Source organism: Rhinoderma darwinii, chromosome 12, assembly GCF_050947455.1.
Source record: "Rhinoderma darwinii isolate aRhiDar2 chromosome 12, aRhiDar2.hap1, whole genome shotgun sequence".
Lineage (NCBI taxonomy): Eukaryota > Metazoa > Chordata > Amphibia > Anura > Rhinodermatidae > Rhinoderma > Rhinoderma darwinii.
This window is the reverse complement of record NC_134698.1, coordinates 67015778-67043699: the sequence shown is the minus strand read 5'-3', so window position 1 is coordinate 67043699 and position 27922 is coordinate 67015778. Positions and strand designations below refer to the sequence as shown.

The 27922-nt window shown below is 41.6% G+C and overlaps 1 protein-coding gene and 1 long non-coding RNA gene across 6 annotated transcripts in view; both read right to left on the bottom strand.

The window, feature by feature from the left end:
* Position 1: 1 nt before the first annotated feature.
* LOC142664574 (uncharacterized) lies at positions 2-16201 on the bottom strand. The gene is made up of 4 exons (XR_012851320.1): positions 15949-16201; positions 10730-10835; positions 5670-5783; positions 2-2451 (listed from the first exon to the last, which is right to left on the bottom strand). It is a non-coding gene; the product is annotated as an uncharacterized LOC142664574 (long non-coding RNA).
* A 5603-nt stretch (positions 16202-21804) lies between these two features.
* The window catches only part of SYT16 (synaptotagmin 16), a 61018-nt gene continuing 54900 nt past the window's right edge, over positions 21805-27922 (bottom strand). For all 5 annotated transcript variants that reach the window (XM_075843732.1, XM_075843730.1, XM_075843731.1 and 2 more), the window contains one exon: positions 21805-25127. In XM_075843732.1, coding sequence (XP_075699847.1) covers positions 24814-25127 — 314 coding nt within the window. In that variant the 3' untranslated portion in view covers positions 21805-24813. The remainder of the gene's footprint in view (positions 25128-27922) is intronic.

Below are 27922 nucleotides of genomic sequence, written 5' to 3'. Positions count from 1 at the left end.
AAAAACACGCGCGTTGCACGGACGTAATTCCCGTTCGTCTGAATAAAGCCTAAGGCTGATGAAAACTGCTGAGCGCTGTTTCTGTCAGTACCATAGACTTTAAATGGAGCGCCAGGGCACATGCTCGACCGCCGCTCCTTTCAAGCTCCTCCTCACTGCTGGGATACCTCCATTCTAGTGATCGGTGGGAGTCCCAGCGATCAGACATTTATCACCTATCCTGTGGATAGGTGATAAATGTTGATCTTGGGTCAACCCCTTGAATCTAATGTGCATGGCCAGCTAAATACATTGCATGTGTTTTGTCCGGAGCGTTCCTTTAAAGTGGCTGTCTTATCATAGACATTGGAGGCATATGTGGGGTCCGACCACTTTAACACCCCACCAGTCACTAAAACAAAGTGGCAGCGGCACTAGGAAAGCACATGGTCGTCCATTGAATATAATGGAGATAGAGAAAGCAGAGCTGACAGAAGAAAGAGTGGCTATGATAAGACAACCCCTTTAACATAAAAGATTGCTCTTTTCTTCTCTATTAAAAGGCCATAAGCTAAATGGTAGCTAGCGGTTCCGACATTATACCCTCTCAGTCCTATAGTGGGCGCACTGCATAATTCATGCCTAATTTGCATCAATATGCCAACCACTTGTGTTATAGTTGCGTACAGTATTTTAATGCAAGTGTAAATTTAACCTTACATAATAATAAACTGAAATCTATCAGCTTAGGCTATGTTCACACGGAGTATTTTGCCGAGTTTTTTGACGCGGAAACCGCGTCGCAAAACTCGGCAAAAACGGGCCGAAAACGCCTCCCATTGACTTCAATGGGAGGCAGAGAAAGCGTATTTCACTGTGTTTTATGAAAGCGGCGCTCAATGGCCGCGGGCGAAAAACGGCACGAAAATTGCCACGAAAATCGGCGTGCAGGGAGAGGAAAATCTGCCTCAAACTTCCAAATGGAATTTTGAGGCAGATATTCCTCCTGCAAAATACTCAGTGTGAACATAGCCTTATAAAGACTTGTAGCGTTAAAAACACTGCCCGGTGACAAAACTATATTCAAACGCTCAGAATAAAGCTGAAACTCGTTTGTTAGGGTATGTTCACACGCACAATCAAAAATGTCTGAAAATGATGGAGCTGTTTTCAGTGGAAAACAGCCTCTTATTTTCAGCGATTTTGGTAGCCGAAAACATTTTTTGAGGCTTTTTTTGAGCCATTTTTGGTGCTGTTTTTCCATTGACACAATGAAAAACAGCTCCAAAAACGGCTGAAGAAGTGACATGCTCTAAAAAAAACGCCCCGTCTGAACTAAACGCTGTGTGTTTGTAGGCGTTTAGGTAGCGTTTTTCAAGGCATATTTCGAGGCGTTTACGCCCCAAAATATTCCTGAAAAGTCTGTGTGTGAACATACCCTTAGGCTACATTCACACGAGCGTATCAGATTCATGCACGTGAAAATCGTGCGTGAATCTGGTCCGTGTGTGTTGCGTTATGCATCAGTCTGCTTTGCGAGTGGCACGCGTTGTTCACGCACTCGCAAAGCACATCTTTTTTTTAAATTATTTTCAATTGAATTGATGCGCAAATCACGCACCGCACAGGGATGTAATAACGCACCAATATAGGACATGCAGTGACTCTCGCTGCACGAAAACTCCTGCATGTGTGAACGGCCCCATTGAAATCAATGGGTCCGTGTGCGGTGCGTGATTTCCCTGCGCAGCTCACGGACGTTATTCACGTTCGTCTGAATGAGCCCTTAGTGTTCGGTGGGGTCTAAAAGTAAATATCCAAAAATATCTAAAAATGCAATGATCTCTCATACAATATGTAGCATCATCAGCGACAGACACGTGCATCATATGCATACAGTCCATGAGAAGCAATGTACAATCACATAGGTAAAGTGATGGCCAACAAACTAGTTTTGTTTTGCTAATTTCACCCGTTAACCTTTGATCTGCCATAACTTTTTTTTTTTTTTTGCAAGCTGTACCGTACAGTATCGCGTTTTCCACTCCAGGACGCCAATGACTTTGACAAGTCAAAGTCCGGGTACATTGATGATCACTCTTTCATCCTGTATATTAGCAGCGGAGAGTTCTGCGTCAGGTGACTGTTAGAATAGCCCATCGGATAAATAATATTTTCGGCAGCATAAGGCACAATATGATATGAACACAACTCCTCATAGTGCAGCGATTGGGAATAACAACCTTTCACCATGAGCTTCACCCGTTTTCTAGCGTCTGTATAGGGACTCCTAGCGCTAGGGCTTCCCTTGTAGCAGTCATAGTTTTCTTTATCGGCTTCCAGGTGGATCTTCCTGAGCAAATTATTGATCAATACTGATCTCCGTAAGTAGATTTCTGGGTCTTCAAGGAAGCGAAGCTTTTCTAGAGACAGTTTGAGGATGCAGCTCCGGTCTTCTGGGATTATCAGGTGCTGGAAGAATAAATATCACATCAATGCAAATGTTATGTAATAAGTATACAACCTCACACTAAAACAGTTGTATCATCAATGAGATATAAAAGACGTTCTCCACCTGAATTTATAGATAATATGGCAGAAGATAAAAGGTATGGTTGGACTGTAGTCACTGCTCCTAATTTAGTGGTAATCGTTTTGCGCTCGTAAAAAACACAGCGTTTTTCCTGCGTTGCAGTTCCGTGTGACATCAGTGTATGGTGCGTGTCTGCATTTCTTACGCGCGTATGTCATCCGTATCTCACGCGTTTCACGTCAGCAAAATAAACTGAAGCAGGTGTTTTTCTTTTTCAAAATCATTTCTTTAGCAACTGTTGCGTGAATCACGCACAGCACACGGATGTGCGTCCGTGTGCTGTCCGTGATTTTCACGCACCCACTGACTTCAATGGGTGCGTGATGCAGAAAAACGCATAAGTATAGGACATGCAGTAAGTTTCACGCAGCGGACACACGCTGCGTGTAAAACACTGAATGTCTGAATTGCACCATTGACTTACATAGGTCCGTGTGACGTGTGTTATTTTCACGCGCGTAACACGGATGTGAAATGCGCTCGTGTGAATTAGGGCTAAGGATCTGATTCCTGACAATCACAATGAAAAGCCTGTGGTTGCTAGGTAGTTTTTATATAGCAACCAGAATGTCAGACATAACTCAGCTGTAGACAGGAAAAGCAGCTGGGTAGCAGTCCCACCATGCCGAGCTAGTTCAAAGTTTAATATATTTTTGATATTTTTCAAAAAAAAAAAATCTTAACAATAGAGTGCCACCAATAAACAATAGTGCCAGCAGTGTCCCACATTAAGGGTATGTTCACACGCCGTGTTGTCAGATGTATTTCGGGTGCGTAAACTCCTTGAAACACACCTGAAAAAAACGGTATCAGTATGTCCGACACGGTCTATCTATCTACATTTTCAGTACTAGCAAAGTGCCCCCAGTCAATAATAGTGCCCACAGCGTCCCACATTAAGGGTGTGTTCACACACACACTGTTTTCAGACGTAATTCGGGCGTTTTACGCCTCGAATTACTCCTGAAAAACGGCTCCATTACGCCTACAAACATCTGCCCATTACTTTCAATGGGTTTTACGGTGTTCTATTCCCACGAGGTGTTATTTTACGCGTCGCTGTCAAAGTACGGTACATAAAATGACGCCTGCGGAAAAACAAGTGCGTGTCACTTCTTGGGACGTTTTTGGAGCCGTTTTTCATTGACTCCATTGAAAAACAGCTACAATAATGTCTGTAAAAAATGCCCGTGAAAAACGCGAGTTGCTACAAAAACTTCTGAAAATCAGGAGCTGTTTTCGTATTTTCAGACGTATTTTGCTAAGCCGTGTGAACATACCCTTATACGTCACATCTTTAGTATGAGGATGGAAATATGAAAATTTGTCATTTTATATTATTGATAATAAGTGAAAGGACTACGGATATAATGGTTGAGATTTATTATTACTGTCTTGAAGTTTGAATGATTAAACTAGGCCAGAGACCGCACCAAATTTATCACAATGGCGCACGCTGTATGATAAATTTGGCACAACTTGCTAGACACGTTAGACATTTTCTCTACTATATGGCATTAAATATGTACATCAATATTCTGCGCAAAAAATTGTGCATTCGTACTCCTTAGCCACACCCCTTTTTCCAGACGCTATTCAAAATTGTCTAGGAAGATACAAAAAATCTCTAAAATACATATTAAATGTGGCGCACGGCATGTACACCAGTTTTTTTCTGAACTTTGTATTAAAATTCGGCCACATTTTGCTTCGTAAATTTCCCGGTGTGTTTATATCATTTTAAGGCTGGGTTCACACGACCTATTTTCAGACGTAAACGAGGCGTATTATGCCTCGTTTTACGTCTGAAAATAGGGCTACAATACGTCGGCAAACATCTGCCCATTCATTTGAATGGGTTTGCCGACGTACTGTGCCGACGACCTGTAATTTACGCGTCGTCGTTTGACAGCTGTCAAACGACGACGCGTAAAAATACAGCCTCGGCAAAAGAAGTGCAGGACACTTCTTTGGACGTTTTTGGAGCCGTTTTCTCATAGACCCCAATGAAAACGGCTCCAAAAACGGACTTAAAAAACGCCGCGAAAACGCCACGAGAAACGCAGCGGAAAAACGTGACCTGCTCAAAAAACGTCTGAAAATCAGGGGCTGTTTTCCCTTGAAAACAGCTCCGTATTTTCAGACGTTTTTGGTCACTACGTGTGCACATACCTTTATTGTGTTTTAAGGAAATATCCAAAATGGATTATTTGTCTTTATTTGAAAAGCAGCTATTTAAGCTAAATAAGAAAGAACAAGCCTTGTATGACCCGCAAGAACCCGAAAGGGCGAAATCCAGGGTCCGGCTAAAAACGACAGGAAATTGTGAAATTGATCGGACTGTGGTACTGCACATCATAGATTGGTGAGGTGAACTGTATTAGGGTATGTTCACACGGCAGCGTCCGTAACGGCTGAAATTACGGGGCTGTTTTCAGGAGAAAACAGCCCTGTCATTTCAGCCGTAACGGCATGTGCAGGCGCTTGAACGCCGCGTCCATTACGGACGTAACTGGAGCTGGTTTTCCATGGAGTCCATGGAAAACGGCTCCATTTACATCTGAAGAAGTGACATGACACTTCTTTGGCGCGGGCGTCTATTTACGCGCCGTCTTTTGACAGCGACGCGTAAATATATGCCTCGTGTGAACAGACAAACATCAGCCCATTGCTTTCAATGGGCAGATGTTTGTCAACGCTTTCAAGGCGTAATTTCGGACGTAATTCGGGGGTTAAAACGCCCGAAATACGTCCGTAAATAGGCCGTGTGAACATACCCTAAGTCTTCAATTTCCCAACAGTGCCACCACAGGGGAAATAAAGTATTACACAGTTCTCTTTGAAATCAATTGGCTAGCCATATAATGCACAGAAATACTGGATCCTCCGGAGCAAGACTCGGTCTTTTGTAGACACTTGAATAGGGAGGACTGAGCAGATCATGTCGTTCCTTATTGCAGGTGTAAATGTCATGCTTTTGTTGGGTCAGGTCGGGAGAATTAGTAGCCATCGCTGCATTTCAGACCATGGGTATTTTTAGGTGTAAAAAAATAAGCCTTTACCCAGGTAGAACATATATATTCATCTGGGAACTTACTTTTGGAAAACACCCCTGGTACTCCTGATGTAAATTTTCTTCTTCTGCATATTTCCTCTTAAAGTAGGCTACTTTCGACGTTGTTGAAATGGATTTGTCTTTCTAGAGATGTTCCTGTTGAAGAAACATAAACCAGTGTCATCCTATTAAGGGTTTTCTTAAATAAAATTGTTAAAAAAAATTGAAGTCTTCGCACACCGAGCACTCACCCCATAGTAAAACCAATAATCTTTAGGATTGGTTAATGGCGTTGGACAAGGGGGGCCTATAGCAAAGTTCATACTGGGACCCCATTATGGTATCGGGTTTTGCCTATTGTTTTCCTATATGCCCCTTTCCATGACCCATGGGACAATTCCACAACCCCTTGCTTGCTAACAATGCAGTTTCTCTGCGGAGTGGAGGGGGATGGGGACAAATAGGACTGGGCCTTCTCTTCTAAGGGCCCCATAACAGCAGATGGCAAATCGCTAGAATATGGCATTACTCCTCCACAGCCAGGGCACCGCTGTGCAGGTAACTGCAGCACCATCCCATTCATTTTAATGGAGCTGATCCTGCACAGCTGGTGGCCGGGAGCGCCGCTGTGGAGGGAAAAACTAAGAAGGGGACACAGCGCTAAAGCAGCACTGCAGCCCCGTCAATAACAAGATTGGTGGCGGTCCCGGTAACACATTGATGGCATGTCACATAAATATGCTGTCAATGAAAAAAGACAGAAAACCTGTTTGACTGCAGTACCCTAATAAAACCACTAGAGGTCCTCACTAGCCCATAGAAAGAAAATAAATCAAAGCCAAATAAAAAGAAAATTTTTGCGATAGATAGAGATAGATAGATAGATAGATAGATAGATAGATAGATAGATAGATAGATAGATAGATAGATAGATAGATAGATAGATAGATAGATAGATAGATAGATAGATAGATAGATAGATATGAGGATAGATAGATAGATATGAGGATAGATATGAGGATAGATATGAGGATAGATAGATAGATAGATAGATAGATAGATAGATAGATAGATAGATAGATAGATAGATAGATAGATAGATAGATAGATAGATAGATAGATAGATAGATAGATAGATAGATAGATAGATATTGTTTACATACATATAGATATACTGATATGTTAATGTTAAGTCTGCTGACAATAATGTTAGGAACTCTATATGGAGTAGATGACAGAAAATGTAGACATTTTTATAAGAAACATTTATACTTGTAATCTTCTAAATATGTAAAGACAAAAGCCCCTACAGTAAATGTTTAAGCCATTTCTATATCTTTGGCATTTATGAAGGACAGAGACAGTCAGGGGTGACAGAGGAGTCACTGGACCTTCCACGCGACATCTCCAGGACAGACAGACGCAACGTTCACCATCGTCAGCCATATTTAACACGGTGCAGCTAAAGATTCTGCAGAAAATGTATTTGCCTGAGAAATCCATCTGTTGATTTTGGCTCCGGAATGAGAATAGGTGAAGAGCCGGTGTTTCAGTATGGAGGCAAATCATGGCATTGTATTTGTCAAGTGTAAACAGCACACAAGACCATCTGTTTTATGGAGCTCGATCAGTTCTATTACTATTAATATCACTACGGGCGGGGGGAGGGGGTTCACATGAGTTTTTCCTGTGTACGTACCAAGTTATTAATGATCAAATAACAGCGTATGGCTGTAAGAGAATAGCGGAGCTCACAGATTAACAAATGGAAACCTTGGGGACCCTTGGGCACTGGATTGGTGGTGGTCCAAAGAGCCATTGCCTTCCGTGGCATTATTCAGTATGGCATAAAATAGAGATAAATACTTAAAAATGTCAATAAACGTTGACATTACGGTATCAGATAGGTAAGTAGGGGAGACTGCCATGTCCAGGCGAAATCACAGTCTAAGCAACGGGATTGGTGATGGAAGTATCAACCGTGCAAGTTGATGTTGGAGGTAGAACTCTACAGGGGCGGGTGACCTCCACCATCTAAGAACCTCCACCACCCATTTTATAGCAGGAATTGACTACATTATTTGGCCACAACATGACATTGTTACTTAGGCTTCGTTCACATCTGCGTCGGGGCTCCGTTCACGGGTTCCATCGGAGCTTTCTGTCAGGGGAACCCATAAACGGAATCCAAACTGAAACCATAGGTTTCCGTTTGCATCACCATCGATTTCAATGGTGACGGATCCGGTGTAAATGGTCACCGTTGTGTAAGAGTTCCGTTATTTTGACTGCGCTATTCATTTTGTCAAAACCACGGAACCCTTACACAACGGTGACAAACAGAAACCATTTGCACCGGATCCGTCACCATTGAAATCAATGGTGATGCAAATGGTTTCCGGAAAGCTCCGACTGAACCCATGAACAGAGTCCCGACGCAGATGTGAACGAAGCCTTAGACACCGTATGGCAGTAGTATGTGAAAACTTTTTGGCACAGTTATTTGTGCATTTTATGGTGGTATTATTTGCGGCAGTGTCATTTAGACGGTGTATTTTCTTGCTACTTGGGCACTTTATGATGGCTTCTTAATGCTATGCCTGTACAGCAGTATAATGTTTGCCTTTTATCGGTCGCGGTTACCTGGCATTGAAGGGAAGCTACTTCAGTATTTTATACAGACAGATAGAAGAGGCAGTAGACCAGGGTGATTAGGCAACAACTCTCCTAAGGATATGTGTTTACAGAGACTAAGATGCGTCTAGGATACAAGTGCAGCACTAGAGGAGTTTTTGGCAAAAGGAAAAACCAGGTTAAAATGCAAACAGTACATTGCCTACAAATACAATGCACGTACTGCAGATAGATATTTTGATTCAAGCTCTGATAGTTGCAATATAGAAAATATAAGAACAGAGAAGACAATTATTCTTTTCAAGAGCTTGAAGGGAAATTGTCTTCAGGACTTTGTTCAATGTCCTACCAAAGGTGAAGCAGCGGGAACTTTTGTGCCTACTTATGGATCCCTTGAGGTACCGGTACTTCCCTGCCCAATGACTTGTACTGCAGAACTCCTTTTTTGTAAGTACAATTGTGCCTGATAGTTTAATAGGTTTCCAGGTTCCCTTTAAATAAAAGGTAAAAATAAAGGGGCTGTCTCATCAAAAGAAATTGGTGGCATATGGCTAATATATGCCGCTAATATTTGATGTTCGGCGGTCCAACTGCTGTGATCGCTAGAATAAAGTAGCAGCGGCCGTGCCACTACACCTCCTGGCGGCTACACTTAGTTTATTATGGAGAGTTGCATGGTCGGCAATGGACTACAATGGTTCAAGCTTTTGAACTAAGGGTATGTTCACACGGCCTATTTTCAGGCGTAATTCGGGCGTTTTACGCCTCGAATTACGCCTGAAAAAACGCCCCTAATACGCCTACAAACATCTGCGCATTGCTTTCAATGGGAATTACGATGTTCTGTTCCCAAGAGCCTTTATTTGACGGCTCGTCAAAAGAAGTGCAGGACACTTTTTGGGACGTTTTTAGAGGCGTTTTTCATTGACTCCATTGAAAAACAGATCCAAAAACGGCCGTAAAAAACGCTGCGAAAAATGTGAGTTGTTAAAAAAACGTCTGAAAATCAGGAGCTGTTTACGCCTTTCAGACGTTTTTGCTCACTGCGAATGAACATAGCCTATTTTCACACAGCCTATTTTCGGCCGTTTTTCGGGCCGTAAACGCCCGAAAAATGGCCGAAAAATCGGAAGCAGACGGGCCGAAAAACGGCCGCGTAAAAAAACGGCCGCGAAAAAGAAGTGCAGGTCACTTCTTGGGATGTTTTTGAAGCCGTTTTTCATAGACTCTATAGAAAACAGCTCCAAAAACGGCCATAAAAAAACGCAGCGAAAATCGCGAGTGGCTTCAAAAACGTCTGAAAATCAGGAGCTGTTTTCCCTTAAAAACAGCTCCGTATTTTCAGACGTTTTTGAGTTTGCGTGTGGACGTCCCCTTAATGTTATACAAACCTCAAAACCAATTGACAAAAGGTAAAAAAAAAATATTCAAGCCTCCAAATTGAGATTATTTAATTAAAAGCTTTAATAAAACTTTCTTGGTGTGAATCGCAACGGAAAAAGTTGATGTTTTTCAAAAAGTTACCAAAATACTCCCCTCAAATCTTCACTGCACCAGTTTGCTGTTCCCTTTAGCATTTTATAATCTTTATAGTATAAAATAAAATGGTAGGCGGAAAAAAACAAACAGTTGCCACATACCTAAGTGTCCGTCTTTTATATTATTATTTCCTGTTTTTAACCCACATCCGTTTTTCTTTTTTGCTTTCCAAAGTGATTGATTCCAGTTCTCACACGAACATTGAGATTGTTTGAACTTTATGTCGGAGTGCTGTGATAGTGCAGTGTACGATACAGAATGGTATTGTGCACTATATTGCGGGTTGCTTAGTTCCAAATTCAGTTCCGTTTTACTCATCAAGTTTTCCTCCTGAAGAATTTAATTCTGTTCTTCCAGGGGAGAATTTAACCATATATACGGCATCCGATGGAGCATGCTGCATATATTTTGTTACGATGGCATGCAAAGCCCCATTGAAATGCATTAACATTGTATTCAGACTCGTTTGATACCAAAACCCGCTCGTGTGCATGAGAACTTTCCCTGCAGAGCTGTAAGCAAACTTGTATTGACCTACAAGGGACATTCGGGGTTATATGAAATTCTCCACAACCCAACAGATCATTAGACCTCTCTTTAAAAAAAATACATAAACGCGTAACTTAAATTACCTGGGCCCTTATGCAAACTCTGTATCAGAGCCCCTAACCAACTATGTGCCATTTATAATACTGGTGTCCTCTTATGTGGCAGAGGGTCCTTTGGGCTCCCTTATAGACCAGGACCAGGGTGTGACTGCTGCCTATTGCCATGCCGCTGGCAATATACAAGGAAATTTCCATTCATTTACGCTTTTCTTTACTATAGTCTTAAAAGTGGCTCCAATGGTGAAGGTGGATTTGATATTTGGCACACAAAGCTCCACACATCATCCAACACAAAGACAAGTAATATATCAAATAACCCACCTGAAAAGTTACAGTTCACTCTGCAATACGACTCGCGTAGAAATCATCAATGATCCCTCTTAGCCATTTGCATAGCCAAGTAAACATTTCTTTAAAAGCTCGCCTGCTGAGAATAAGAATGAGGTAACTGTAGATCCTATATTAAACCAGAGAGGAAAATGGTGATGCAACAGTCCCCGTGAGACAGGAGAATAGCAGTAATGAGCGGTGAAGACGATTTCTACCTGTAATCTAGTTTAGTTAATGACTGATCAGTCACACGTGTGGATGAGAAAACAACAATTCCATCGTAATTATTCTTCTTCTCAAAAAATATTCTATATCTCCATGAATATATTGCTATTATGTCAGGAGTGTAAATGGAGAGGAAAGTGCTCCACAGCTGAAATCAAACAGCCCCACATCCTTCCCCTTATCTTGTGGGAGAGAAGTGTGGGTAAAGGGTTAGTTCTCACCCATGAGGAAAGGGGATGAGGATAACCTGAGCTGGTGCTTCTCATGGTGCTGGTTCAGGCTACCAAACAACCACTTGGCCATGGGGTAAGAAGGACGGGCACTTACTTTTTCCCCATCCTTTCATTTTTTTAAACGTAGGACAATGTGATCATTGGGTTGGTTCTTAACAGATGGGTCACCCATGAGAAAAGTGGCTAAGGCCAACCTATGATGAGCTAGCTCTCTACTCTGATGTTTGCTATGGGGCCCCCCTCCTGATTATAATTCCCACTACCCCCATCATCATGGGATCGGAGGAACAGGCAATTATTCATTCCCACCACTAAGGACATACTCAACATAGAGGAAGATCATATTGATGCTTAGGGGCCCCAGGTTCCCATTTTAATAGGTGATTTGAACCAGTGCAAGTTAAAAATGTACTTGGGTCATTAAAATGGCATAGTGGCACCCAGGTGGTTAAGCAGAACTGAAAAGAGCCTATTTTTCAAGTTTGCTATGTGGCCCCGTGTCCTCTATGTACAGCAGTGCCCCCCACTACCCATGCCTTGAGAAGAATATTATGTCTAATTCCCAGACATGCTGGTTCGCAGAAGGTCTTACACATGAGGAAGGAACATGAGGCCTGGACTAAGGACCATCTATTAGCATGGGCTGCCTCTAGGATACAAATGTACTTTTTGTTGAAATATCTAAAATCCACATATCCCCCCCCCCCCACACACACACACACACACACATCCCTAATACACGTGTAACTTGTAGCGACTTTTTATATTAAAAAAAAAGGTTTTATTTCTGTCTTATTTTATATAGTCACAAGAATAAAATAAATTACGTTTTGTGAAAATAAAGTCATGTTCTATCACATAGTTCTGATACATAATAACTGACATCAATATCAGTTATAAATCATTGATGTGCAGTAGTACACGCGTCACCGAGAGCAGATTACATACATGAACTTGTGTCAGTGTGCTGCGGGTATTTGTAGAGGAGTTTTATTACATTGCAAGGTTTGCTGACGTTTTATCCATCCATTAACTTACATTAGCAACTCTGGTGTGAACTGAATCTACCAGCAGCTGTGCAAATGATTGTATCTATAAGTGACCCACAGTCCAAGTGATAAAGTCCCAATGAATGGAAGAAATCTCAGATACAAAATTATCTCCTTATTTCACACACAGATACAAAGTGCAAAGTGGTCTTTATGCTGGTAGGATTAAATACATATGCATACATATCATTTATATATATATATACACACACACACACACATATATGTAGCGTCCACGACCGCAGACCACCGTTCCTACTCACTCCTTGGCGGCCGCGGATCTGTGAGTGCTGGCCGACATCTCCTTCCTAGGAGACACCAGCACTCGCTTCCGCTCTGCTCTGCTGTGTCCCATAGGGTGCACACGCACGCTTGCACCCGGCCTTAAAAGTCCAGCGCGCGCACATGTAAAAAATCACCAATTAGCCCATGATCACCCTGGACTATAAAAAGGGCTCTGCCCTTCTACTCCTTGCCTGAGCGTTGTTGTGTTTTCCCATATTAGTCTTAGCAAATGGTCCCTTAGTGTTATCCTGTTCCCAAGTGTTCCTGTAGCCTACTACCTGTTCCTGTATCCTGTGTTGTGTTGGTTCCTGAGCCCTATCGAGTGTTGGAGTTGTGTTGTGCCATCGGTCACGCCTGCTGTCGTACACCATGTCTGGTTTCATCTGCCACGCCTGATATCCTCCGCCACGTGTGGCATCCTCTGCCGTCAAAGTTCCATCTGTGCCTAGCCGCTGCGACTGTCTGGACTATTCCAGGTACCCTTGTCATGGACTTTGTATTGGTTGGGTACTCTGTTGTTTGGCCAGCCGCTACTCCGCTACGGCGGTGCGGCCTAGTGGGTCCACATACCCACGGATCGTGTATATATATATATATATACACACACACACACATATATATATATATATACACACACACACACATATATATATATATACACACACACACACACACACATACATTATATATACACATAGATACATTATATATATATATATATATATCTCATTTGATGAAAATGCAATATCTCAATTCCGATTCCGATATTTTGCTGTCACACATACTGAATCCCTGATGGAACCCATTTAAGTCAATGGGATCAGTGGAGTTGGCCAGTATCCATTTAAAAACTGATCGAACATAGGTGCCGTAGTTCTGGTATAAATGTAAGCCATGAAGCCAGTATAAACAGAGCCTAACGGATCCATATGATATCATTACTTTCATTCGTGGTCTGCATAGGTGTCTGTGCAAGTGATCCCTAGGATAGACATCGATCAGAACAATCCTAAAACATGAAATTTAGGATGTTGGCACTGCTGACACAAAATATCCAAACGACTGTGTTTTAAGGATTGCTTCCTTTCTTGGTCAACAGTGGCTAAGCGTTTCTATACCGAAATAATATCTTCTTCATGCTGTATAACGCTACAGACAAAAAAGGGCACCAGGAAGATGCTCTTCCTATCATTCTTTTTTCCTATTTATTGTACACTCTTGTCTGTAACTGTATACGGCCTGATGAAGATATCAATTCGGTATCGAAACAAAGCAATACTGCAAATACAATCGTTAGCTATTCTGTTTCAGCAGCGCCCGCATCCTACATTTTCTATTCTACAATTACCTATCCAGCGGTGGTGCGAGATTCATCATACGTCCAAGCTTCTATAGTTCATGCTACACTACTGGGGGATGGAGACCACCTCATCCTCCCAAATGCGGGTATTTAGAAGTCCTGGTGTCCCATATCAGACTAAAAGCCCTACTCTGTAGTGGTGACACCACCAGATCTTTACAGGAACATGGAGATCAGTAGTATTGCCCTCTAGCGCCAATGAACAACTTTGGCACAAAGTATTAGGGTTTTCCCTTTAACAAGTTTTCAAATGTCTTTTTGTGAGCACTAAATTTTACACTAAATGCTTTAATCCCTTTCTAGATCTACAGAACAACAGACAACCCTTGTTTAATTTGCCAGTACACAAGTTTTAATGCGAAAGAAGGAATTCTTAGAAATGAAAGTTTAAGGTTTCCCCAAATAAAGTTTATTCATTGTGTAATAAAAAGTGATGCAGTTTTCCGAAATATATCTCTGCTTGCTATCATTGTATGGGATCCCACATGGTCTACTATCAGGGGTCAGCAACCTTCAGAACTCCAGCTGCTGTGAAACTATAACTCCCAGCATGCGCTGACATCCAAATGCTTTATCATTCCATCCAAAGGCTGGCAGGGAATGCTGGGAAGTGTAGTTTTACAACAGCTGGTGTGCTGAAGGTTGCTGACCCTAGTCTACATCCAGCGGCTAGAAATCTGTAGAGAAGACAGAATTCTGATAACTGTACTATAACTGTAACGAACCATGCACTGGTGTGATCATCACATCATCAGGACAGATTGTCAGTCTCTAGAAGTAAATAGTGAGGGATCTCATTCAATAACTGCAAGCAGAGATCTTGACAACCATGAAGAATTAATGCACAAAGTATATTAGACAATTGTTAAACTTTCAATTATAGAAAGAATACATAAATAAAATGATCAGAACACACATTTGGACAAGTCTCCTGTGCTTGCAGGCTGGGTATATATGGAGAAATTTCTCAGTGACCCTTATGGTCACCTATGGAGAGAGGAATGGTAAGCAGCTGCCACACATCTCCAGCACCGCTCCGCCCCGCAGATTCCCATGACAGATCCAGCATTATAAACCCCAGGTTTAGTTTTACTTTAGATTATAGATAAAACGACAGTGTATGGGGAGCCTCAATCAGAAAGCTACAACAGGGAAATGTGAGGACTCTTACTAAGTGCAAATGTACAAGCATAGACTTTGGGCAGATGTACAAGTTGCAATATAAAGCAATATAAAGCAGTGACCCAACTGATGCCGAGCCTCTTATATAAGAAGTCAAAATGTCCCTGCAGCTGATACATTCAAGAGGTTCAGCAGCAGCTGCTTTAGTAGGAAGGAGTTTCCAGGGAGGATTACATAGAGATGATATGGAACATTACAAATTTAGCAGGTCAAATCCCTTCTCCCAGATAGAAGTGACAATTTTCCCCACTACAATTGGACATTGGTATTTTTCAGTCCGACAGACAACACTGTGTGGAAGACCCCCCCCCCCCCCCCCCATACACTAAGTCCAATGGTATACGGCAGATATAGCCTTATACCACAATTGTTCAGCTTCTATAACACAACTGCTGCAGAACATCTTGGGGGGAAAAAATTAAAGGATTTAAAGACAGAAATGTATACCCATAAGAGGTTCTACAGCAGCTGCATTAGTGCTATAGGAAGGGCAAATTATAAGTGTTATAGAAAGGGCACCCATTCTCATACTGGGCATTAAATATATGTAAGATCAGATGGTAATCTGCATAAAATCCCTGCTCTAGATCATTTTATGGGTAAAGGGATGAAAATTACCCTGAAGAAATGGAGACATTCAAGAACTTCTGCAGAGTTAGTGCTTTACTGAGCAGATAAATGAAGCTTTCAGAAAGTGCAATAGGAAAATGTATTGCAAACTTAATTGATGGGCATCAAACTGGGCATTTGGAGGGGCAGCAATGGACTTGGTCCTATTCAAGTAAATGATGGTAGGGTGGAGGGTAGTAACAAAAGTGCTGAGATGGGCACAAGTACTAATTATCATGATGGGTACAAGTGGGCACAGGTCTGTACCTGGTAATGTGGTCACCTCGCAGCCAGCTTCTACGAGACCCGTCCTCTCATTGCTTCTTCCCAGGACTCACACGTGTCTCCGCGGCTCTGGACGCCACCAGCTCCAGCTCCTTCTCCCAGATCAAACATCAGCTGCACGCTGTCAGCTCCCCGCCAGCTGATTGGTCCAGGGGCGGAGCTGCTGCTACAATGTTGCTAAGCTGCGTTCGATCAGAAGCGTTGCTAAGCAACGGTGACGCTCAGAGCATCCCAAGAGCATCTTTAGCTGGAAGGATCTGACTGGTGGAGCAGGAAACATCATGTGCATTGCTGTCAGATACTGTGTTAGTGAAAAAGAAACACCAAGGCAGTAAAAAAAAGAGCGTAGGAGGTGTTTTCCCCAAAGGCTTAAAGGATTTTTTTTTCTTACAAGATATTCCCAGGTTTTGCCAAGTATAACTTGGGTGCAGCCTTCACAGCTGCTCATTAATGGCTTTAGTTATAGAAAGTGTCTCTGAGTCACAGCCATGGTGTCAGGAGTCTTATCATTTATTTATAAACATTGTTAGCTGCTCTGTACAATGCAAGACTTGTCATTCCCAGACAGAAAGGAGAGAAAGAACAATCTAAAAGCAATTGGAAATATACTGGAAAAAATGCTCAGGAGGAGTTATGTGAAGCAGACAAAATCAGAGGACAGCCATTGATAGAGCACTATTCTATAGTTGTTCCATAAGCCATAGATCAGATAATATTAAAGAGAGCAGGGTATTTTTTTACAGAGCACCAACATATTCCACAACACTGTACAGAGATTGTCTTCAGTCCCTATCCCTATTGGGACTCAATCTTAAAAGGGGTTATCCATAAAGTGAATTTTTCTTTTAAGCAGGGGCTGCAAATGACATTAATAAAACTTAAAGCAATTCTTACCTATCTTTGCACCCGGCCATCCAGCGCTGTCACTCCTGGTGGCAGTCCCTACATGCACGTAGCATGGGACCGCTGCAGCCAATCAGAGGGCTCAGACAGATGTGTTGTATTTCTGCAATAATGCCAGAAATCTGATTTGTCACTGCTGAGCCCTCTGATTGGCTGCAGCGGTTACATTCTATGTGCATGTAAACAACCACCAGGACTGCCGCCAGAAGGACAACACTGGATAACCGGGGGCAAGGATAGCATAGTATTGCTTTTTTGTTTTATTTATGTCATTTGCAGCCTCTAAGAAATGTTTTTCACCTCCCGGATAACCCCTTTAATTCCTAATGAACCTATCCGCATGTTTTTGGGGTGTGGGAGGAAACCAACAAAAACATGGGAAGAACATACAAACTCCATGCAGATGTTTCCCTTGGTTGGATTTGAAACCAGGACCCCAGTGCTGGAAGGCAAAATCACTTATCACTGAGCAACCATGGATGACCACAAGTATAACAATTTTAGGCCAATCAAACAAGTTTTCTGGTATTACCGGGCTGATGGTTCTGGCAGAGCACACATGCAATTACACTGTGCCATGATGAGACTAATGTCAGGACTGCAGGAATCAGTGTCAAATGACGTCTATGCTAAGTGGCTAAAATGACCCATTCTTGAAAGTCTCCTTTTGCTGTGTGCCCAGAGCCTGTACAGCGGCACGCGGAGTCCCTATGAGTACGTATCATGGAGCTGTAGGGACTCTAAATGCCGCCATATGGCGCCTCTGGAAGGCACTATAGTTTACCTACCAGCAAAGCCTGTGCATGAAGGCTAAGAGGTTCACATATCAATTATTGTTCATAAATGAAAATCATCATTATTATTAGTGAAGTTGTTAAATGTGAATGTTCATTGACCAACTTTTCCTGTTAAAGTACATTACCGTTGAATCTGTGTTAAAAATGGCAGCATAATGGTGGAAGTGTCCATGCGATACTTGCAGACAATGTTCAAACCAACGATTGTGCATTGGTGAATTATTATTATTATTATTATTATTATTATCTTTTTTTAAAGGTTTAAAAAATTGTAATGTGTAAATGCAGCATTAGTGTGTGTAATTTCGCCATATAGTGCAACATTTTTAGGGCACCTGTCAAATATGCTAATGTAATGGTACACGTCTCATTTACAGACTTCCTCTAAAGCATAAAAGAGGACATATATATATGCAAAAAGGGGACAAGCTATAGACGATGTGCAAAATAATCACGTTCACAGCAGTATTGTAAATGCTACAATATTAGGGCATATGGACATCCTAGAGGGGGGGGTTCCCGCTCAGGACCCTTTTCGATGAGCCACAGTGGAGATCTGCTAAGTAAGAATGACTAACGCTCTGATGGACCTGGCCCGTTCATGTATTTACTCTTGGCTGGCATGTAACACTACATTTCCACTGCAAAGTTGGACAAACTGTTATCGCCGTGGGTTGACCCATGAAGCAGAGGTCTTTATCGGAGTACCCCTTTAGGCCCCCTGCACGCGGCTGTAGCCGTGTGGACTGTCTGTGATTACGGGCACGGGCGACCACAGGCTGTCACCTGCATTTTCGGGCCAGGCTCCCATTATAAAAGTATGAGAGCACGGTCTGTAAATTAAAAAAAATAGGACAAGTCCTTTTTTTTTGCAGATCATTTCTACGATGCAGACTCCGTGTCCGTGGGCCATAGAAATGAATGGATCAGTATTTTAATCATTTTGATTAAATTGATGTCCCTTATCCATCCCAGTGAAAGACAAATAGCAAATCTTTTTCACAATTCAGGCCAATTGATTCGCTCGTCTACGTTCACAAAATACAAACCAGCGAAGATTCATTACTAGAACGGTTTATAGTTGGAACAGTAAAGAAATAAAGTCACCGCAGATGTAGTTGAGTTTGTCTGTAGACTTGAAGCAAGAACTGTATGTGCTTGATACACTAAAATTAGCAGGAGAGATAAATTAGAAAAGTGAAGATAAAAGAGGCTGTGTAAGATTAGAAAAAATCATAACAGCGCCACTCTTGTCCACAGGCTGTGTCTGGTATTTCAACTAAGCTCCATTCCCTAGAATTGGGCTGAGCTTCAATGTCCGATGCAGCCTGTGTACAAGAGTGGTGCTGTTTTAGGAGAAAAAAAAAAAGATCCCTTTAAGAATAGTAAATCGCAACTTCAACAGTGGAAAAAAAAATGTATTAGTACAATATAAAAGTCACAAAGCTTGTACTGTCCAACTTGCATGGTCCTACAATGTAACACAACATCTGGAAACAAGTCACTCAACAACCAGGTCATACAGAAATCGCATAAAAAAACATCTCAATGGGGCCCCAAATCCCATGACCAGACTTATTTTATAAGAATCAAATCCAAGGTCTCATTCACACATTGCAGATTTGGTCCGTATTTTGCAACAGTATTTTGAAACCAAAACCAGGACACCTGTGAAATATATTGGAAAGATTTAAAATTCTCTTCTTGGAATCCACTCCTAATTGTGGCTTAAAAATACTGATGCAAAAGACTGACCAAATCTGCAATGTATGAATGAGGCCATATTCTGAACTTTCAGGTAATTTTACCATATGCAGCAAATTGATGCCCTTTCCAAACTTATAATAAAAAGCAGAGAGCAGTTTCTGTTTATGCCATTTATTATAAAGTATTTCCTTGGTTTTCTGAAAGAAGAAGAAAAAAAAGTAGAAGAATCAAACGTCTCATTCAGTTACCATGGAAACCACTGTAAAAATGGCTCTGAAAAAATCATGACTGTCTGCGGACTACTGTTTACTTTATGACTCATACAAACCCAATGCCTGTCAATGTTAGACCTGAGCCATATATTTGTCTTATTAGAAGTATTGAAGGTAAATAGCGCCACTTTTGTCCATAGGTTGTGTCTGGTATTGCATCTCAGCTTCATTCACTTGACATATAGACAAGCCGTAGGTGCTCTCATAAAGTGGCACCATACAGCAACCATACAGCATTAAATTAGGAAGCAATGCTGCTAGGGCAGAATTTCTCTGTACTATAGCATCCAATGGAGTGTGGCACCATTATATTTCATTCAGATTCGTATTGTGCATTATAGGCCCATAGACTTCTATAAGCACCATATTATGGGTCCATAGGGAGCTATTATATGGCCATGTGCATCAACCTAATGCCTAAACTAGCCCATTTCTCTTAGGCCGAATTCATACGACCATAGTATACGTCCGTGTGACAAAAACAACAGGTGTCACACGGACACATGTATTTCAATGGGGCCGTTCACATGGCCGTTATTTCAACAGACCGTGTGAAGGGTCCGTTGAAAATAGAACATGTCCTATTTTCTTCCGTTTTCATGGATCCCTCGATAGACTGTGAATCTGGCTTTAGTTACATAGTTGAAAAGAAAAAGACACAGGTTCATGAAGTCCAACCTATAATCCTACCGTGTTAATCCAGAAGAAGGTAAAGCCCCCATGAGTTTGATGCCAATCGCCTCAATAGGGGAAAACCTCCTCCCTGACTCCAAACATGGCAATCAGAACAAATCTCAAGAACATAGTTATATAGTTAGTTCGGTTGAAAAAAGACACATGCTCACGGCTTACTGGTCTATAATTACCCAGGGAAGACCTAGAGCCCTTTTTGAAAATAGGCACCACATTTGCCCTGCGCCAGTCCCTTGGCACTATACCAGTCACGAGAGAATCTCTGAATATTATGAATAGGGGGACAGAAATAACTGAACTAAGCTCTTTAAGAACTCTAGGGTGTAAACCAGCTGTGTACATTTATTTTATTTTATTTAGCTTGGACCAGATCTACATTCAGCCAATTAACTATATTAATCAATATATTAACATCACTGGCACCGGCTTCATCAGCTGCTCTTTCTTCTGTTGTATATACTGAGCTGAAGAACCCATTTAGTAACTCTGCCTTCTCTTGATCTCATGTGACCAACTCCCCATTACCACTATCTAGGGGTCCTACATGTTCAGACCTTGGCTTTTTTGCATTTTTATACTTGAAGAATTTTTGGGATTTGTTTTACTATCCTTGGCCACCTGCCTTTCATTTTGTATTTTTGCTAATTTTATTACATTTTTACAGATTTTATTACGCTCTTTATAATTTAAAAAGGCTACAGCTGTACCCTCAGATTTGTATTTTTCAAATGCCCTTTTTTTGACATGTATTTCCCTTTTTACAGAATGTGTAAGCCATGTGGGGTGTAATTTTAGTCGTTTATACTTGTTACCTATAGGAATAAATTTTGCAGTATAATTACCCAAAGTAGATTTGATAATCTCCCATTTATCATTTTTACCATTATTTGACACTAGTTCTTCCCAGTCTATGTCCTGAATTGCAGCCCTCATCCTGGGGAAATTGGCCTTCTTCAAATGAAGTGTTTTTTGCCCTCCCAGCCTGTGTTTGTTTTTTACAGTATAGGTAAAATGTAACTATATTATGATCACTGTTACCGAGGTTTTCACGAACATTGACGTTCCCAACAAGCTCTGCATTATTTGACGCCAATTAATATCCCAGTAATTAAAATCTCCCATTATCACTACAGTACCTGCCTGTGCAGCCCGCTCCATCTGTTTATATAGCTGATCTTCCATCTCCTCAGATATGGTGGGATCAACGTCCCATCTCCACAATCTAGTACTAATAACCTGTAATATTATATTTTTCAAGAAAGGCATCAAAGCCCTTCAAAGAATCAACCATCACAACATGTTGTGGCAGAGAGTTCCATAGTCTCACTGCTCTTACAGTAAAGAATCCCCATCTATGACGGTGGTGAAACCTATTTACCTCTAGACGTAGAGGACGCCCCCTTGTCTCTGTTATAGGCCTAGGTGTAAAAAGATCATTTGAAATCGTTACAAAGTTATTACACAAATTTGTAAAGTATATTCTTTATTGCTTTTCATGCATCTTGAAAATATAGAATCCAGTCTAAATCAGTATCAAAGACATTCCAAATCATTAAAAATACTGGTGGAGACAATGTTCGTTTCATGCAGTAATATATGTAGTGCTATCAAACTACTATATGACAGTAGAAATTGTTAATAGCCATTGTAGATCTGACATCACTTATTTATATGATTCAATGTGAGACCCCATGGATATCTCTCTCCACCACTTATTACTCATGGATCAATTCATACCAATATAGTTATTTTGCTCTGCAATGTATTCTGTGCTATTTACAAAAACATTGTGCTTATATAAGTGTAAACCATTGTCGATATTTCATGATCACTAGTTTTCACTGCTTGCCTAAAGGAAAGGGATGACATCATTGTATTTAAAGGGACCTACATTAATGTAGAAATGGGTTACATAACACGTGCTAATGTGGGGGGGGGGGGTGGGGTGTAAGAAGCGTCATCCTTCGAGCTACCAGCACTGACAAGTCTATAGATCCGGGATCTCCAACTTCCGGGTCTCTAGCTGCTGCAAAACTACAACACCCAGCATGTCCTGATATCCAGCTTGTTTTGCATATGCTGGAGAGCCGCAGGTTGGAGACCACCGATATGTTCACAGGGCTTATTTTCAGCCATATTTCGGGCCGTAAACGCCCTGTAAAACGGTTGAAAATACAGAAGTTGAACGCCTCCAAACATCTGACAATTGATTTCAATGGGAAAAACTGTGTTTCGTTCCAACAACCCGTAAAAAAACACCCCGTAAAAACAAGTGCATGTCACTTCTTGAGCCGTTTTTGGAGCCGTTTTTCTTTGGCTCAATAGAAAAACAGCTCCAAAAACGGGCGCAAAAAATGCTTGATGTTTAAAAAAAACGGCTGAAAATCAGGGGCTGTTTTTCCTTTAAAAAAAACGTGGTATTTTACAGACGTTTTTTTGTTTAGCGTGTGAACATACCCTTAGCATGCATAGAATCTCTAACTTCCAGCCCTCAGAAGCTGTAAAATTGTAGCCAGACTTGCATCAAAACCTGCACTATGTATCTATTCGAATGCAAAACAAAGTCTGTTTCATAATTTTTTCTTCTTTAGAATCCAGCCCTGGCTTTGATTAAAAGAGAAAACGCTTCAAAAACTGCACCAAACTGCGCTGTGTAAACCAGGCCTAAAGGCATTTCTACCCAGGGCCATGTGTACATGTGGCGGATTTGGCACCGATTTTCTGTGCAGATTCCACCCTCAAACAATCAAAGTACAAGGTTTTGTTATAAAACCATAGTCTCATGCTATGGAAAAAATCCTATGTGTATCTTATCAGTTGAGTTTGCAGCAGAGTTTCCCACCTTATTAGGAATGGCCTGAATTTAGTTTTTCGACATTCAGTTGTTGAATTCAAGTGTTACCATAGCAAATCGCCCCAATGCTTTATACACAAAGAAAAGAAAAATGTTAGCAGAAAAGACAATTTCACATTCAACATAAAAGAACTGGGATCACGGTATGCGTCATTGCTGACTCAACACCTCTAGTTTACTATATTTTAGCCCCCATTGTGCCAATAAGATATCAGGCTCTGCCAATCTGAGGTCAATGAGTCTAATACACTGACGAAATCCCCAAATCGTAATTTTCCCACAATAAATACAAAGAGAATAGAATTGTCATTTCTAATTGGACTGTACTTAACTGTTACTATGGTAATTAAACTTATTTATTAACCCCATTCTATATTTTAGGTCAGTTTACAAGACTTAAGCAGCACCTTAGAGCCTCCCTTAATGAGGATATTAAAGAACTGCATGAACAGCAATTCCTTAAAGGAGACCTGTCACATTAAACATGCTGTTTTATCTGCAGGCATCATGTTATAGAGCAGGAGGAGCCGAGTAGATGGATGTATACATTTGTTGGGAAAAATTTAGTATAACTTGTATCTTAGCTATTTTAATCCGCTCTCACTCTGGGTTTAGGAGTCCAGTGGGCGGTCCTATTAAATGATTGACAGCAATCACACAGGGAAGGCTGTCAATCACTGGGTCACTCCGCCCACTGGACTCAAGCCCAGAATGAGTAGGGATTTAAATGGATAAAATATACTTACTCTTTCCCTGCAAAACTATATATCAGTCCTGCTGGCAGATAGAGCAGAATGTTAAACCTCACAGGCTCCATTTAACATCATGTATTCATAAAAATTGCTCAAAGGCTCAATAATAACTCTGCCGGATTGAGTTTATATTCCCCACCGTTACCCTGCCCCTGCCGTATCCTTCATAATCTAGTCGCCATATACCACAGCCTTTAGCATGCCACGGCAGTGACATCACAATGTGCTGGTCGGTACTGCACTTGTACAGGAAGCAACTATCTAATATCTACATTATATTGGGGAACCATCAGTAATGCAATTCCATAATACGACCATTAAAGTGTCTACAAGCGGTAGCTTCATTTGTGGTCCTCATTTATGAAAACCGCCCCGCAGAACAACTAGGCTTGTTGCCCGTAGCAGCCAAAGTGCAGCTTTAATTTTGAGCTCTGATTTGTTGCTATGGGCAACAAGGCCAGTCTTTTCTGTCTAAAGGTTTTGATAAATGAGACTCCCAATTTAGTACATAGCATTATTTCTACTATCATACATGTATTTATTGAATACAGGTGATCAATCCAACAGGTGTGAAAGAGTAGAAAATCTTAATATTAGAGCCTAGGATATAGTTCTATATAGTTGATAATTATTCATTTAGTATAGGATGCCAACATTTAGTATAGAATGCCAACCACTGGTTTGGACTGGCACAAGAGGTTCTCCAAAAAAAATCTGTAGATGAATCTGGTAAAGTGCAAACGATTTCTAGAAGAACATATTGTATAACATAGTATGGTTAAAATATATCCTTCCTTTTGACTTTTCTCATCCTAAGTTTTACACATATACTTCTCCATCTTTTTAAGTCCTGATAATTAACGAGTTCATTAGGCTTCGAGTAGAGTATGCCATCGACACACTTCTTGACCCTTTGACTCCTTCATTTCCAACCAATGACTTTGCTCTTCTTCTCCGCTGCTGTTCTGACCCAAGGAAATCCAACCAATCATCACCTTTCTTTTCATGGTGCGTCGGTTATATATGGAAATCATCAGCGTAACGTCAGTAAGCTGAAACAAAGCCACTTGAAAAATAAAGGTTTCTTTGTAGACTGGATTTGGTTGGCCCCTTCGTATGGACGTTTTACATCGTGATAGTTCATGGCCCACAGAATTTAACAGTGAAAGTTTTCCATAGGTATCTGCGAAGAGAAAAAAATCTGTAGATTAGGCTGCATAATATTAGATGATATAATTATTTATTATAATCAAAATGTATATATGTATTGAACACTTAAACCCAATGTGCTGCCCTTGCTCAAAGGAACGACTTTGATATCGTATCTTCCGAGGGTTGTGACCACCACAAATCTTAAAATTACCTGTTTATCAGTATTATTTATTATTAGATCACTGTATGTTGCTATTAATCGAGTACTGCATGGTTGTATTTACTTGGGCATTGAGTGGCACTGCTATTTGGGCATTGTACAGTATATTATTTTCGCACTGTAAAATAACAGTGCCATATGTTGGCCAAATAATGATATGTGGTATAGTGCCTATACTTAAAGAGGCTCTGTCACCACATTATAAGTGCCCTATAATGTACATGATGTGATCGGCGCTGTAATGTAGATTACAGCAGTGTTTTTTTATTTAGAAAAACAATCTTTTTTTACTGAGTTATGACCTATTTTAGCTTTATGCTAATGAGTTTCTCAATGGACAACTGGGCGTGTTTTACTTTTTGACCAAGTGGGCGTTGTGGAGAGGAGTGTATGACGCTGACCAATCAGTGATCAATCAGCGTCATACACTTCTCTCCATTCATTTACTCTGCACATAGCGATATAGCTATATCGCTATGTGCAGCCACATAAACACACTAAAACATTACTGCAGTGTCCTGACAATGAATATACATTACCTCCAGCCAGGACGTCATTTTTATTAAATAGCTAAAATAGGTCATAACTCCGTCAAAAATGATTGTTTTTCTAAATATAAAAAAACACTGCTGTAATCTACATTATAGCGCCGATCACATCATGTACAATATAGGCCACTTATAATGTGGTGACAGAGCCTCTTTAAGCACTGTTTGGTGTTGTTATTTGCACACTGTATGACAGACACCATATGGTGGTGTAGATACTTCTATCACACAGGGCATCTATAATGACGGGGGTAGGGAAACGGACAAGTGAGCCCTAATCTACCCGCCACTCTGTCCCTGCCTACTTGCAACGACCAGCCCTAGGTGACGGGGTACAACTGGGCGGCGGTCCCTACGCTCAGTAAGTGCACGAGACAAACAGACAAGGGAACACAAGGCAAAGGGAAAGGGGAGGTTGCCCACGGAAACACCGTGAGCAACAAGAGTGGTGAACGAGCCGAGTCAAACCAGGAGTGCACGAGGTACCAAACGCAGAGCAGGTGAGTAGTCAGTAAGCCAGGGTCAGTATGGAGCAGGATCAAATAGTTAGAAGCTGTAGCTGGGCCAGGAAACCACACGAGAAGAATCACAAGCAAAGGAGGAACAGGAAAGGCAGGTATAAATAGACAGAGGGTGGGAGCTAGCTCCGTCTGGCCAGGCTGCGATAGGCTCTCCCACTCCTAAGCCTGCCATCCTGAGTGGTGGAAGATGGAGTCAGTCTCAGAGACATAGACTCAGGTGTATTAGACTGATTACCTATGGGAGTATACACAGAAGTTGTGCCTGGCAGATCCTTTACAGTACCCCCCCTTTTATGAGGGGCCACCGGACCCTTTCTAAGTGGACCTGGTTTATTGGGGAAACGAAGGTGGAACTTCCTGACCAAAACCCCAGCGTGAACATCCCGGGCGGGTACCCAAGTCCTCTCCTCAGGCCCGTATCCTCTCCAATGGACCGGGTACTGGAGGGAGCCTTGGACCATCTTGCTGTCCACAATCTTGGCCACCTCGAATTCCACCCCCTCAGGGGTGAGAACGGGAACAGGAGGTTTCCTCGAGGGAGCCAAGGACGGGGAGCAGCGTTTAAGGAGGGAGGCATGAAACACGTCGTGTATCCGAAAAGATGGGGGCAACTCCAGTCGGAAGGAGACAGGATTGAGGACTTCAATGACCTTATACGGCCCAATAAACCAGGGAGCAAACTTCTTGGACGGGACCTTAAGGCGCAAGTTCCTAGACGATAACCACACCAGATCCCCGACCATAAACAAGGGGTTAGCAGAACGTCTTCTATCAGCCTGAGTTTTTTGTACGCTCTGGGACGCCTCTAGGTTCTTCTGAACCTGGGCCCAGACTGTGCACAGTTCCCGATGAACGACCTCTACCTCGGGATTGTTGGAACTACCAGGTGAAACGGAGGAGAACCGTGGATTAAACCCAAAATTACAGAAAAAGGGGGAGACCCCTGACGAGTTACTGACCTGGTTATTAAGGGAAAATTCGGCGAGGGGAATGAATGAGACCCAATCATATTGACAGTCAGAGATAAAACACAGCCTGCCATCCTGAGTGGTGGAAGATGGAGTCAGTCTCAGAGACATAGACTCAGGTGCAGACTGATTACCTATGGGAGTATACACAGAAGTTGTGCCTGGCAGATCCTTTACAGCATCATTCAACATAAGACCAGCCCTGAGTCCATATTAGGTGAACACAACGGGGGAATATAAATAAACAGGTTTACGCCAGTTTTCTGGTGTACAAAAAGGTAACGGATTATGGTGCACGCCATAAAATTTGCAACTTCTTACTTTTCTCACCACTTTCCAAAAGTGTTTAGAAAAGGAGGACTTTAGCCAAAGGGGACGTGGCCTTAACCGTAACAGATTTATCACAATTGTATTTCTGTCGCACGGACAGCTAAAAATGTGCCAAATATATTAAGAGGTGTACAACTCTTAATGTATTTAGGGCTTTTTCTTGCCAACGTAAATTAGTTTAAGACTGGCGTTTGACATGCCAGTATGAATATATTTCCCCCTGTATGTTCTGTTTTTCA